The following is a 16,347-nucleotide window of genomic DNA, read 5'->3' as shown; positions in this document are numbered from 1 at the left end:
TAGTATTTACGTTCAATATTAAAATGCAATAAATATGAAAAGAAAAGGCTTCTCTTAAAGTAATATTTGATAAGTGTCCCCCTATTAGAAATAGCCTATATCTTAAGTATTCATAATTTTCTGTGAGACATTACATTATGTAATGATGCTGAGGAATTTATCATGTGGCTTAGCAAATATTTTCATTCCATGATGTATATGAATTTTAATTTACTCAGCCATGCAATTAGCAAGTATTGTAATTGTAAGCAATTTTAAATTCATTCTTCAAAATGAAAATTACAGTGTTTAAATAACCAAGTGATTTCAAAGCAATAAATGCAATTCTTAATTATCTTAAATTATTATCTCATTGATTTAATTTTTAGTATTTTTAAATTGTGATTTGTAAAATGTTTTTTTTTTTTTTTTTTTTTTTTTTTTTTTTTTTTTTTTTTTTTTTGTAGTCATTTGTATATTTAAATAAGCGTCTCGATTTCCATGTGTGAAGTATGTTAAAGAATAATCATTTGCGTACCTTTTAACAAGTTTTTATTTTTTACCAGGTTTTCCAAATTGTAATATAAAAAATGAACATAAAGTAAAAAACATCTTTTTGGATTATGCATTATAAAATATTTGTTGAATAAAATTGGGGTGTATTTGATGCATTAATAAGATGCGAGTATATTAAAAAAAAGTTACCATTTCTTCTGTCAAAAATTTGCTACTTAATCTACTTTATTAAAAAAAAAAAAAGAAAAAGAAAAAGTAAATTTCTAATTTAGATGGTCACAAGTGTATGCCATAATCTTTGAATTAAATAGAGATATGCTAAAAATCTAATATTTTATGAAATTTATGATATACTTTTAGAAATACATATAATTTACAAGTATCTAGAATTATTAACAGTTTAAATAAATAGTAAAAAGCATATCAGCTTCAAAAAATTTAGATATTAGCTGTTTTAAAAAAGAAAAAAAAAATCTTAAGAATAACATGTTTTAATTACAGTATGGGAATGCATGCTTTGCAATAGAGTGTTTTAGTTTATTGGAATTTTTGAATTTTTTTAAGGGTTCAACTCATTTGTTGCACTTGTGTGCTATTCTTAGGTGTATTTTTTCCTGATATCGTTCCAAAACACACACCTTAGTTTTATGGTTAGCACAATCCCACTCATTTAAGAATCCTAGGAACATCTGAAGTTTGCTGAGGGAAAAAAAGTCATTTGCAATATGCTATCTTTAGCTACTCTCTTCCCATCTATCCCAGTATTGTTTCTTCTCCTATTACATGTCTACTTCCAGACTTTTGTTGTATATTTTGAGTCAGTTTTTAACTGTTGCTTTAGTTTATATTTGACCTTGTACTTTTTAAAATTATTTATTGCCTTGACCTAATTATAAAATATTACAAAATTTCTGTAATATTTATGAAATTATAAGAATTATTTGGATTCTGAGGGTTGATTTAAATTTTAATATATAATACAAGATAGTTTAAATTTGTTTATAATAAAGGATTCATATAAATTAATTTTTAAAACATTTTATATTATTGAGGATATATTTACTGTCAGATTTGATAATTACTAGTATTTTAATAATTTTTGTTTTTTTAACTTTCAATGCATTTTAATTAAATATTTTATTTTCATTAGAAAATTGTGTTGTTTTTATTATTAAAATTTTTAACTCTTGAGTATATATATACATAACAATAAATATTGTCTTTATTGGCATAGAAAATGTTAAATTTTATAAACCTTCCTTTGCTGTTATTTATTAATTCAAATATTATTCTATGAACAGATTCCAAGCATAAATATCTATTGAATCTTTCAAATCAATTGAAATTTGCTTTTCAGAATTAATCTAAAAACATAAATATATGTTTTAAAATAACACAGTAAGTACATCATCAAACCATTGCTTTTAACATTTCAGTTAAACTGCATCTAACTGTTCTGTGTATAAGCAAATGTCTTGAATGATCCACCATCCTTCTTGAAGCACCCACCAGTGGGTGAGTTTTTAAGAACATTTGAACACTGGTAGTTCAGCTTAGGTTTGAACTCCAACAAAAGAGCTGGGTGGTGGAGAGTTTTCATGCTTTCCTTATATATAATGTGAATATACTCTTTATCTTTTCTTAAATTTTTAGGAAAACAAGTATTTAAACGATGTGCTGATTTTTTTATTTTTTTATAACAGAATGAAATTAAAGAATATTTCAAATTTGAATTTAAAGTCTTATTTGAAAATATCTTTTAGAAATTTTCTTTCTGTTTATTCAATGAAAATATGTTGATTCATTCTCTCCATTTCTATTTCTTTCAAGTCTGTTAAGAGCTTGTAAATGTTTAGTGGAAATTGCTGGGTGTGGCTTGTAAATGGGTGTGGTATGGAAACTTAATGATTTAAATTGAGGTTGGAGAAGTAGCCTGTGGAATTGATTAATGCTATTTAGATTGAGGAGGTTTTGGAATGGAACTGTATTTTTGTCTCAAAAGTATTTTTTGATATTTTATATATATGTTTAATCAACTTGCAAGCTTTTCAGTTACATAAAGTTTTCTACCTTAATTTTTTAATTGATTTAGCAATGTGGCTAGATATGCAGGATATATTATTTCGTTCTTTATGTATATATTATTGAATAAACAAGACTTTAATTTTTGTTTTTACATACTGTGGTACATTTTACATATCGTACTTTTTTTTTTTTTTTTGAAAAGGAGAGCAAGTTTGCGTGTATGTGTGTTTTCCGTTTTTTAAGTTGTAGTTACCGAAAAGATTATTGCAGGTATACTTGATTTGATCTACATATACATATTATGAGAAACATTTTAGGATTTTTTATTAGAAAATATAAATTTTATTAGAAAATATAAAAAGTGATATTTGACAAAGAAAATGGTTTAGTGTAAGACAAATTAATGGCTAGACAAAATGAATATTGACTGAGTGTTTTGCTTTATTTTTTCAGGTAAAGTTGTAATCAATAAGTGGTTTATATTTTCTTTAATAAATAAAATTGTATATCTCAAAATATTGCCAAACTTGTGTCTGTATAAATATATAATTTTCGGATTTTTTTAACTGCACTGTATATATCAAGATTAAATGTTTAGTAAAAATTATTTTTAATAATAACAGTTCTTTTTGATGCCTGAATATTGAATGCATCTCTGACATTACCCATAGTAGTCTCTTTGGCGAGCATGTTGGCTCTCTCATTGCCTGTAACATGAGGACTTTAACCCAGTTCATTTTCACTTCATATATTTTCTCAACTTTTACAAGGAGATTTTTTATATGCGAGAACAAAATATTAGTGTTATCAGCATCTGTTAGTCATTCCAAACCAGATAATGAGTCTCTTTATATATTAATATATGTTTTTGCAGTCAGGTTTCATTAATGTATATAAGAGAAAATATAATAGCAGCCAATTCGGCTTGAAAAACCAAATTGTAAAGCTTCGGGTAAAACAAGAAATTAGTTTTTTGTAAATTTAATCTCTGCTTTTCTTTTTCAATCCAAATTCTTAGATCTTCTACAGCAAATGAAAACACTTTCTCTAATTTCTTCAAAGAGTGTTTTACGAATCACATATAAAATGTCATCAGCATAGCATAACATTCTTCACCATTTGGGCACTCTTTCTTTAACAATATATTATGGAGTTCCAGAGCAGTGGAGCACTGCAGGAACCCTGTGGGCATCCTTTGTAAACTATTCTTTCAATACAAGTATTTTTATTAAATCTGTGAATAACTTTCCTTTGGTTAAAATAACTAAGAAAGATTCTATAAATAGTTTTGAGTATCTCAAAATCTCTAAGGATGGAGAGCAAAGATGTCCATCGAATAGAGTCAAAGACTCTCGAGACTTCCCCCCCCTTTTTTTTTAAAGAAAGGATAGCATGCTATTTTTAAAGAAATGCCAAAAATTTGTTCTTTTTAGTTAAAGTTCTGCCTTCCGGCTTGTAAATCACATTATTTTTATTTATTTATTTATTTATTTATTTTTTGCCAATAAATGATTGGAAGTAACATCAATAAGAGAAGCATATGATGTGTTAAAGAGCAGGATAATAAAGCGTTCATTAGGGATTGTAAAGAAATAATTTAAAATAATATTTCATATAATGAAAGATATAAAAGATAAAAATATAATTTATTGCAAATTAAATGTGTAATGAAAGCTTTGAAGCAATTATGAAGAAAGCATTTTATTTAAATTTAAGTGAATGATTAATGTGCACAAGTTTTCATGAATAAATATTAAAAATTTAATACAGTACATCTCGCTTATAATGAGCTTCGATTTAATGAGGAAATCGGAAATGATTGGTTGGATTTTAAGTCTAGGAGAGCATAACTCCCTTTTAACAAGCAAACCCTGATCATAGCGAGCAATATTTTTGCGATTTATAAAATTTCAATTGATTTCCACCTCTCTGGTCCATATAATCCTTTCTTGGAAAAATTTCTGTAACATTACAAAGTCAATCAAAAGTTAGTGATGAGTCATAAATTCTGAAAATACTTGATGGCAGTCTCTTTAATCTTGTGGAGTGCACGTATGAGGACATCCTATAATGATCTTGAGAAGGTGGATGAAGACAATAGAGGTTGCCGATTGGATGGAAGTTTACTCCGTTTAGGAGTAGCAGGGTAGGGAGCTTGTGTGGAGGTCATTTTTTGATTTGCATTCATATGTTCTTCAAATTTTATCTTGCAATATTGAAACATAAAATTTTATCAATTGATGGCAAAATAGAGATTTTATAAGAATTAGAAGATGGTATAAAAAATTTCAAAATCTGCAGAAAGTATAATTTATCTTCTCCTGTTTCAACATCGTTAAAGAAAAAGGAAAAAGTAATGGCTGCATTTGATCAAAATAAGAATGATTGTAAGCATTTGAAGAAATGTGCTAAAGAGGATTTGGACACTGTTTTAACTTCTACTTGGTCGGATTGTTTTATCGAATTTCTGACCTCCCCCTCAAAAAAGCATTTTTTTTAATTGCTGAAAATAAATATGTGTTCTATCCTGAATTCGAAAATGCAAAATATTTTTGACAGTAAGCAGTTTTTCTAGACCAACAGGTTGTCAAATATGTCAATCTCGTCCATTGACCACCACTTTTCCCTGCAATGCGCTCAAGTTTTAAATAAAAAAAAGCTCAGTGAGATGCTATATTAATTCTGTTGTTTTGATGTGTTTAATATAAATATCTACATAAAAATAATTATCAAAATTACATAAGAAATGCTTTAGAAAATGGTTTTCCAACCTTACTGTTAAAACAGCTTTACAATATGCCTTGGACATCAGAGCATAAAAACCACATTCATCACAAAAACAAAATCATTTATTTAACCCCCCCCCCCAATTTTTTTTTTTTTTTTTTACTTTATAAAAAAAATTTGGCTATGAATATCAAAAGTACTTTGAATGGTTTTTTAGTTGAAATTCTAACATATATCATGCTGATTTTCAATAACAGATATTAAAGGCAGGACATCTCACTGTGAAGATTGTGAAGAAACTATTGCTAGTTGTGCTATCTCTAGCAATATTCAACCTTATGGGCACAAAAACGGCGAACATGCAAGATGTGATGCTGACATAGAAGGGGTTAAAGTGGGTGAAGTTGCAACATAGGGCAAATTTTCCTGTAAGTATTCTACTTTTAAAAGTTCAAGCAAAAGCATTTGCTAAACATTTGGCTATTGTGCATTTATATGTACAAATGGATGGCTTGATCGATTCAAGAATAGACATGGGATAACCTTTGAAAACATTTGGTGAAGCCAAAGTCTGCTAACATGGCAGATATCGTGACATGGATGAGTGAAAAATGGCCAGTTATTGGAGAAATTGTACACAAAAGATGGCATTTATAATGCTGTTTCTGTAGCATTAAACCACAGCAGACTTTTAAGTTCATGGGTGAAAAGTGCATAGGAGGTAAGCTCTCCAGAAATCAATTGACAGCTTTAGTGTGTTCTAATATGTCCTGCACTAACAAGAAGAAACTGTTGTTATTGGCAAGTCCAAAAACAATAGTTGTTTTAAGCATGTAAAAAGGCTACACCTGCTTATTATGACTACAGCAAAAAAACCTCGATGACTTCAGACATTTTCATGGAATTATTTTCAAAATGAGGTAACTAAAGAAAGAGAAGCGGGAAATTCTTTTAATTGGTAAATAAAAAGTGCATCCTGAAATCACTGGATTTAAAACATCCGAACTGAATTTTTACCCTGAATTCTACAAGTGTTTATTGTCTATGGACCAAGGAGTCATCAGAAGTTTTAAACCAAACTTTCGTAAGCACTTGATTTGATGCTTATTGATAGAAGATAAAAAATACAAAGATCCTTAAATGCTAATATATAAACATACTTGAAATCATACGTTTAATGAACGATGCATGGAAAATGCTATACCAACATGCATTGCTGTTTGCTTCCATAAGGCTGGATTGGACATTTCTCAAGAGAAGCAAATCACTGAGGAAGAAGAAAAGTAAATGATTTGGAAAGTTGAATAGAAGAATGAAATAGAAGAATTTGAAATGAGAATAGAAAAATTTGAAAAGTATGTACCTGTTGGTGCCGATGTTGTGACTGCTAAGATATCTACTCTCGAGGATATTGTAGCTGAAATTCGTTTGTGCTAGAGCAGGTGAAGAAAATAATGAAAGTGATGATGATAAGGGCAAAATGGGAAGATCAGTAGCTTTTGAGTGTGCAGAACTGCTCCAAACTTTTTTCAGAGGTACAAATGACAATGTTTTTTGGGCAGTGACTCTTCTCCAAAGAATAGTAACACAAAAAAGACAGTAAGACAGTTCAAAGCAAATTAACCAGCTTCTACTGCACAAAAATAAAAAAAGTAATTGTATGTAATGTAGTAAGTATGTACGAATTTTTATGATTTTTTCATGAACCCATTTCTTACAAATACTTTGTTATAGCAAGCAAATATAGCAGTCCCTTTGTTCTTATTATAAGCAAGTTTGACTGTATTGTAAAAATATTTAAAATTTTGGGCACCTGAAATCTGTATCAGCAGGAAAAAGATCTCTTGTGCTAGATTTAAGTTTTTTGTCTACATAAATTCCGCTAAATCAGGGGGTGACAACTTTTTTTAATAGGAGGGTAAATTTCAGAAATGCAGGAGTTTGATGGGCACCAATGGGCTGGTTAAAATAACAAAAATATATAATAACTGAAATAAAAATAAATATATAATTGTATCAAGATAGAATTAATGTACGTGGATTTTAAAAGTTGTAATGTTCTAATAATTTGTATTGTAATTGTGAAAGTATTTACAAACAAATAGAGCACTGGAATGTTGTTCATAAATGTTGCTCTATGATTATGTGTAGCAAGAAAACTGCAAGTTTTTGTTGAGCAACTGAAATAAGTTGTTGACACACAGCAGTCAGCTGAAATGAAATTATTTTCTTAATACCAATCATTTCAAAAGTAATGTGATCTGTGTCTTTTTATTATCTTTTAATTTGAAGAGATAATACAAACTGTGCTTACAGCTAAAAATACAAATTCATGAAAAAACAAGTTTATATTTGAACAGAAGTTACGGATTTAAAAAGTCATGGACAAATATGGATGTAAAGCACAGCATGTTTTAATGGAAACAGAAAATAGTTCATTGTGTGTGCAGAATCGGATGTTTTGATTCATCGAGTTATATACTGACTTAAATGTCATTAAGATTAAGTTTTCATCAAGAGTTTAATTCTACAATTCATAGTTTTTTTAAAATGGTGAAGATAAAAATATTTACTAAAATTATTCCTCACAATAATGAGTGTTTATTGTTCAAATATTTAAAATTTAGAATTAAACTATTTGAATATGGACACTTCAAAATTGCCTCTTGGACAACTTAGTGCCGACCACTGTACTAGATAGTTGTATAGATGTTGCTGGGCTGTTCCTTATTGTTTTCTGTGTGTGCATTTCATTGAACTTGAACCCTTAACTTTTCAGTTTATTTATATATTTATTGTGCACCTGATTCTGACTCGACAAAATTATATTTAATTCATTGTGAACATTCATAGTTTAAATCGGTGGTTCCCAAACCTTTTTTACCCATGGACTCCTTTTTATAGTCAAAACATGCCCACGGACCCCCAAGTGAAAAAGCTACATAAATGCATAGTATAAAAATTTACAAATTTAAAAAAAGATTATATTGAAGAAGTATTTATTGAAATTATAACTCTTGTTTAAATTAAAATTAAAAAAATTAATAATTTGAATGAACTTGATGAGATGTTATGAATGTATTTATGTCTCGCTCAATGTGAGTAGCAACTGCAAAACCTCATAAGCAGTAATTTCTAGTCGGTTTCTTTTTCTTTTTTTTTTTTTTGTAATGCGGTTGATAAGGGCACAGAACCCACGTTCTACCAAATAGGAAGACGAGAAAGCAGTCAACAACTTTTGTAAATAATCCATCATGCAGGATATAAAATTGGGATCTGTTTTTGTAACCAGAATTTGTGGCATCTTTGTTCAAACATTGATTTAAGTTCCTTAGTTGTGGATATTTTAATAAGCTGGTGCTGTATTAATATGGATTGGTCTGTATTCGAGATTTGCATTTGTCCACACGCAAAAGGGTTCCACACCTAGCTGGAAATATCCAAGTGAAGAATGTCTTCAAATCTTTGGTTCAGGCCTGCATGAAGAGCTGTTAGGTGTTGACAGTATGCAAGCAAATCTTCATCTCTCTTTTACAATTTCGAAAGATTTGGAAACGGAGAACATTTTACTCTTCCCAAATTTTGTTTGCACAGAAAAAGTTTCAACGTAAGCTAATGTTAAGGGGTTAACTATGTGATATATACTTTTTTTAGAAAAGAGATCAATTTTATTCGAATATGCAGAATATCTGTACTTACGTAACAAAAGTACACTATCTGCATAACAATACAAAAAATGCTATATACCAAAACTTCCAACAATACAAAACTTCTTTTTGTCTAAACTGGGAAAATTTGTTTATACACTTTGTATCAGCATCACATAGAACTAAATTGTTGATTAGATATGACTCTTTTATAGTTTATGTTTATACCATAGACAAGTTAGTGCACATAATGGGTTATTGCTTTCCTGTATAAACCTTGTTATTAACTTAAGTAACTGGTGCCATACAGAACTATTAAATAGTAGGCTTGTGTCAATGGATTTTTTTAATTTTCGTTTTTGAGGGATTATCTCAGTTTTTTGTTCTTTATTATTTTGTTGTTACATTGTTGTTAGCGTGTTGATGGAAATTGAAAGCTTAAATTTATTGAAGTAAACTGAACAATAACTAAGTTTTAGTAATAACATTAAAACAAGTTATACACACTGGCGGGACTACAAAGTGACAAATCAATGGAAATAAGTTTTGTCAATGTTCATTCAAAAAAGGTATTGCATAATGCTGTGTTTTAAGCACCCACCTATATTTATATTTTATTCAGGATGTAAAAGTTGCTACTATTTTATTCAGGATGTAAAAGTCGCTACTATTTTACTGTTATTTATTTAAATTTCTATAATAATAAAAATTTATCACAGTTTCATTATTTTATATTAAACTTTGCACATATCCCCTGACATTGTTCAGGGATCCCCAAGTCAATTTTAATTTCCCACGGACCCTCTGAAGGATACCAAAGACCCCTTTGGGAACCCCTGGTTTAAATTAATAAATAATCTTTTAATTTAATTTAAATGTAGTCTTTTAATTTAAATGTAGGTCTTGCTTGTTCCAGATCCAACAGTCCAAAAATATTATTAATCCTTCGGTAATGATAATTATAGAGAAGTCTGAATGGTTGTTGTTTTTTTAGTTTTAATTTTTTTCCTGCTATAAGTTGACATATTAAAGGACATTTTTAATAGAATGTAATAAATGCCATTAGGTCACTGCTCGACAGCATTTTGATTCTTAGTTATCTGAGTTTATGTACAGATGGTCTGAAAAAAAAAATTTTCTGTAGTGTTGGAAATTGTAAAAAATATCATGTCTTGTGTTTAATTTTATTTAAGTTTAGCTTTTCTTTATAAATTAATAAAAAATTGTATTTATGTGAAATTAACCTTTCATCAAATTAAATTAATAGGCTTAAATAGTTAATTACTATCATACTTTCTTTCAGTTGTGTTTAGTAATTTTTTATGAATTATTATAATAAAAAGTATTATATGAAATATTAAAATAATAATCTGAGATAGTTATTTACTATTTTGCTTCCTTTCTTGCTTTAGTGTTACCATAATTATTCTTGGCATCAGCAATAGCTTGTTTATTTGTTGCAGTCCCTTTAATGGAATTGTACTTTTTTTTTTCTTTAGGATATTGAATAAAACTGATTTTAATAATATTTTACAAATATTTCCACTATTGTGTGCAAGTTTTTAAATTTAGAGGGTAGAATCGATATCTTACATATGACAAAATGAGTTTTTGCTAATTCTTTTCCTTTCATTTTTACAGTATGTGGTGATATCCATGGGCAGTTCTTTGACTTAATGAAATTATTTGAAGTTGGTGGCTCACCATCTTCAACAAAATACCTTTTCCTTGGAGATTATGTAGATAGAGGTTATTTCAGCATTGAGGTACTGTTGGCATCTAAAATTTTATTACCTGTCTAATAATTTTTTTGTACTTGAAAATGAAATGCATGCCCTGGAAATCTTAAATTTTTATCATATTGAATGTGTTTCAGTGTGTTTTATATCTATGGTCCTTAAAGATCTGCTATCCAACTACTTTATTTCTACTACGAGGAAATCATGAATGCAGACATTTAACAGAATACTTTACCTTCAAAACAGAATGTAAGTTAATACTTTGTTCCTTATTCTGTATTGAAAGACTTAATGTATATCTACAATATGGTAATTGGATCTAATATTTCAGGTAAAATAAAATATTCCGAAAGAGTCTACGATGCATGCATGGAAGCATTTGATTGTTTACCACTTGCTGCTCTTATGAATCAACAATTTCTTTGTGTTCATGGTGGATTATCTCCTGAAATTCATACTTTAGAGGATATAAAAAAGGTAATTTTTTTAAAACAAAAGTCTTAGAAAATGTAAGTTTTGAATATTTACAACTTTCTTCTTCCTTCAGTTTGGATTGGCCAAAAAATAATATTTTAATTTATGAATATTATGTTTGCTACTTATTTTCAATTGCCATTAAATGCAGTTCATGGTTTATCAACAAGCACATGTAGATTTGTTGTATACTAGTGTCTTAATTATTTTTCAATGAATAGAAATGTGGCAGTAGTAATTTAGAGAATTTTTCTATAATATTCAGTATTGAAGTTAACTTAAATATCTTTTGTTTAGAGAGAAATGAATTGCTAATAAAGTCACTTTGTATATTGCTTTATACCGATTTCCTGTAACAATATTACGAATGTCCTGTTATTGATATATTGGTAGCCTTTTCTGTGAATTTATAAAAGATTTAATTAAAAAAAATTAAAAAATTTTAAATTAAAAGATGTACTATATCATTGCAAGAAATGTAAATAACACTTACCTACTTATTTCAGTTGGATCGCTTTAAAGAACCTCCAGCATTTGGTCCTATGTGTGATCTCCTTTGGTCTGATCCTTTAGAGGATTTTGGTAATGAAAAAACTACAGAACATTTCAGTCATAATAGTGTTAGAGGTTGCTCATACTTTTACAGGTAAGATCTTTTTAAATTCCAAATGCAATATATATAAAACTAAATATAAAACTGGGAACAATATTTTCCCCTTTTTTGTTTGAATTAATGATAATGGCATAAATATATAAGTATTAGTTTTCTGATTGATTAAAGAAAAGTTTTGCTTTTGTAATAATGTGTTAAACTTGAAAGGTGCATCTTGTATCTAAATTTTCAAGACCCGTCAATTTGTAGATTTCCTTGTAAACCATTTATAGTGAATCCTTAATTGATATATTTGTTGGAATTGACCACAATCATATCTTTATTATGTTTTTATATTTTTTTCTGAATTGCAATACTATATCAATATTAAAAATTTCTTTTTGATACATTGGTAGTCTTTTCTGTGAATGCATATAAAATTCATATATCATTACAAGAAATATATCAAATAACATTTAGATATTCAAGTTAGTAGGCTATGCTGATAATTATCAAGTCAGTTATTTAAATTTAAACATAAATTTTAAAGAAAATGTTTGGCCTGTTAAAGCCATTCACATTTGTGTAAAAGGCTAATTTAAAATAATATTTCTTATGTTGGCGTATTTTTATCAGATATTAAATTCAAATTCATCGTTTGACATAGCAGATGAACCTAAACATGAAATTTTATTGCCTTATCAGGAATAAATTATTTTTTCATGAAAGTGAATGCGTTGAAAATTATCACTAATTTATTAAAATGCTAAAAATTGTAAAGTTCAACAATTTTTTTCTGTATGTGAGCATGTAAAGAAGGTATAGTAATCAAGGGGTGGTGGGGAAATAGTATAGTGTATCATGTTTTAGCTGACTGATGACAAATTTCAACTTCTGTTTCCAAGGTCTTGAAAATACAACTTAAGATGTGTTTTGACTTTTAGATATTCGCAGTCGACTTTGTCATTTATAAACTTGGTGTTATTTGGCTTTTGTGACAAAAAAACTTTGTCACTTTGTCTTTTAACACCACTGGAACCTTTTGAATGAAATTTTTATGAATATTATAAAACTGTTTTGTTGAGAAAAAATATTTTAAATTAGGAAAAAAAAAGGAAAAAAAAAATTTTTTTTTCTAGTTATTTTTATAGCTTATATTTAACAATTAAAAATTTTCTTCTTTTACGTGAGTTTACAGCACATGTACTGGAGAAGGCACTGAATGACGAATAGAAATCAGCCAATCAGAGCATCTGAATTTAAATGGTTCGGTAAGAAACGGTGGTAAAGGGCTGCCATCTGCAGTACTTGAAAAAGTTTTGAAAAATATTAAATTTAGAGCAAAATGTTGTAGAATTTTTGTGTTTTTACAATTTTTGCCACGACCCAGCTGAATTTTTCTGTGTTTCAAGTTGCGACACACACTTTGGGAAACACTGCGATAGGCCATTCTATAAATTCCATTGTCATTTCAGTATAAAGCAATTTTAAGGAATCTGTTTAAAAAATAGAAAGGTAGGAATTAGTTAAATTGATCATAATACATTTTTAAAAATAGTTTATATTATGGAAACAAAATGTAACTTGCATTTTTTAAAAAAAAATTATTTATTTATGACTGAACATCTTTTGGAAAATTGTTTTAGTAAGATTTGCCTGTAATGTCTTCCAAACATGATGTCAACATTTAATTTTCCATGGATGTTGATCTTATCACTGGATACAATGCAGGATAATGCAGGGTGCCACCCAGATGAGTTTACTTTCCAGTTGTTGATTATTATCCAGATTATTTCAGATGATGGTAACATTGGGCTCCTGTTTCAGTCATATTGCAAGAAACTCCATTTATATGTTCCATGATAAAAAGTCCATTACTACTACCGCTCATTGCAGAAATTTGAAAGACTTTAAAAATGGGTCTTCTCAATAACTGGCAACCTCCGCTTTATGAGATGGTTGCAAATTTGTTTTATGCGTCTTTGCTAGGGAGCAGTCTTGTTTTCTGTGCTTCAGGGTGTTCTTGCGGTTACTTCGAATGTGGCCTTCTCCACCACAGTCCCAGAACTTTAGGATAGTTTTAGTTTTATTCATATTCTGCTTTAAGGCATTGTATTGCCTGGTTAAACCATCTAGACAGGTGTTACCTTGATCGTTTGGCTCCTGGACATGAACAGCAGTTCAAGAGCAGAAACTCTTTCATCGAACTGTTGTTTGACAATGTATCTCTTTGTACAATTTCTCCAACTTTACTTTTAACCATGTCTATTTTGCCTTCAAATTTGTTTCTTATAATGGCAGTAATTTCTCGTTTAGTATTATGGCAGTAATTGTTTCATAGCAGAAACTTTCTTTGATCTGTTGTTTGATAGCATATCTCTTTATATGATTTCTCCAACTTTATTTTCAACCATGTCTATTTTGGCTTCAAATTTGTTTTCTATTGTCGCAATAATTTCTTTTGTTTCTTATTATGGCAGTAATTCTTTCACCAGCTCATTAATAAATAGATCATTCATTATTCTTCTCAACAACATTCAACCCTACTCCTGACACTAAAAAGTATTGCGTGCATACGGGTTTGTATTGGATTGAATGCACACAGAGCGAATGATAGCATGATAAAATTTATTTTCCCAAAAGAAACACATTACAGTTCTGGAACTTTCCACAAAAGTGTTTTCACAAGCTCTTCTCAGCAGTGCAGTGCATGATCATTAGTTACATTTCAAACTATTAATAATGTTAAACATAGCACAATGCAAAGCACGTAAAACTCACATAGTGATCTCTTAATACTTCAAAGTCAGCTCTGAACTAAAACTAAGAACTGATGCTCTCTCCAGGTTATATTTCTTCGGCTGTTGAGTATCATAGTGTCTTCTATTTCTTGAAATCACTGGAAGGCATATACGGTTAAAGGTACACATAAGGGCTGGATACAGTTACACGTAGAGATCACTGGCAACGGTGGCGTGGTGCTGTAATCTAGCTGCTGTGGAGGTCTAGGCTGCTGGACGGCGTGAGGTTGAGAGTTCTGTTCCTGCTGGCTCCCGAGACCCTATTTCAAGCGCCCGTACTGCAACACATAGGGATCAATTACAGGTATTGAGTTGCAGTATCAATTAGTTTTATACAGGGACTGTGCCAAAATGTTGCCAAGTTTGTCAACTTTTAGTGATTTCTCGCCAAATTTGACATGAAAAATTAATTGCCAAAACCATCTCCAGCTTCGCGATATCTCTCTAATTCAGATAGAGCCATTTACCTCAGTGTTAAATAGACTTGGTCATCTCACTGCAAATTCGCTACAATCAACAACAACAGCAACTGAACTGAGATCTTTCTCTCCAGCTTTTTAAAGCTTTTTAATCAGTCACGAGAAGGTTCTCGTAATTTCTGGAAAGCAAAACAGTAGAAATACAAGATATCTATTTATTGAATGTTAAATGCACATGCTATTGTATGTTTACTTCTCTGGTGTAGCTTTCTCTTAAAATAAGTTTCATGCTGCATTGCTATGGGATATAAAACAATTTTAATTATAATTCTAGTAAAAACAGCTAACTAAATACAAAATCCGTAACACTGCCCCCTTCCCAAGGACTGCACGGCCCGGGCAATACAATCTCTGGACAAGAATCCAAACTTACAACTAAGGCATCAATGCAATAATATACATTACAATAACAAATAACATAAACAATTATTACAATAAGTGAAAGCAAATTAAATACTATCAAATACTAGATATAAATCAAGTACAAATTTAGAAGCAAAAATGACCATGGTCTTATACTATTTACAATTATCTACACTATGTACTATGGCTATAGTAAGGAGCTAACCTGTCATAATGAATGACTTTAGGCTTAGAGTTCGATGACTTAACAGATTTGAACCACGAGGTCATTCAGCCTGTTTATGACTGTGTAAGGACCATCCCAAGGTGACTGTAGTTTAGGACAGAGTCCTTTTTGTTGAATTAGATTCCACAACTACACCTTGTTTCCTTCGTTTAATCAATGTTCAGTAGCTGTGGTGTCATATCGGGTCTTCATCTTCTCTGTTGCCAAGTTGACTCGCTCTCGTGCAAAATTGGGCATCATTTCAAACTGGGACTAGAGATCTTGGATGTATTCGTCAGACGATAAAGGTGCATCCGGAGGGCGCCCTGAGATGGAGAATAGCTGGTAGTCTCATGTTTCTCTTCGACCCCAGTATGATTCCGTCAGCATTTTTAGCAGGGTCTTTCAGACAAGGCATTGGCGTTCCGGGTGAGGATTGTCCTTCGATTCTGAAAGCAGTCTGTTGTTTTGAAGTCCAAAGAAAAATTGCATTTCCTTAAAAAGTCCAATCCGTGCATGCAGGGATCTGTAATATCTGCTACATATGCATGTGATAGTAGGTTGCACTTCCAAACGTGATATTCATGTTTAACTTCCCATCTATGTCGATTTCATCACCAGACGCAGTCTGGAGGCTAACACAGGATGACGTCCGAGTGAGTTTATCTTTAATTAGTTGAGCTAAATCTTTCTGAATGATGGTAACATTAGCTCCTCTGTCAATGATCATATTGCAAACAATTCTATTGATATGCCCATTGATGGATAGTCCATTACTGTTGCAACTCACTGCAGAAATC

General features: G+C 30.0%; 1 protein-coding gene across 2 annotated transcripts in view; it reads left to right on the top strand.

Annotated features, from left to right (window-relative positions):
* Positions 1 to 16,347, top strand: part of LOC118183017 (serine/threonine-protein phosphatase 2B catalytic subunit 2-like) — an 86,792-nt gene that overhangs the window by 37,191 nt on the left and 33,254 nt on the right. For both annotated transcript variants that reach the window (XM_035352416.2, XM_035352415.2), the window contains exons 3-6: positions 10,536 to 10,660; positions 10,771 to 10,882; positions 10,965 to 11,110; positions 11,614 to 11,753. In XM_035352416.2, the coding sequence (XP_035208307.1) occupies positions 10,536 to 10,660; positions 10,771 to 10,882; positions 10,965 to 11,110; positions 11,614 to 11,753 (523 nt within the window). The remainder of the gene's footprint in view (positions 1 to 10,535; positions 10,661 to 10,770; positions 10,883 to 10,964; positions 11,111 to 11,613; positions 11,754 to 16,347) is intronic.

The sequence above is a fragment of the Stegodyphus dumicola genome, chromosome 9 (assembly GCF_044657685.1).
Source record: "Stegodyphus dumicola isolate Sdum_Otavi_A_Nest chromosome 9, ASM4465768v1".
Taxonomy (NCBI): domain Eukaryota; kingdom Metazoa; phylum Arthropoda; class Arachnida; order Araneae; family Eresidae; genus Stegodyphus; species Stegodyphus dumicola.
The sequence above is the reverse complement of the archived record's forward strand: the minus strand, read 5'-3'. Positions and strand labels throughout refer to the sequence as shown.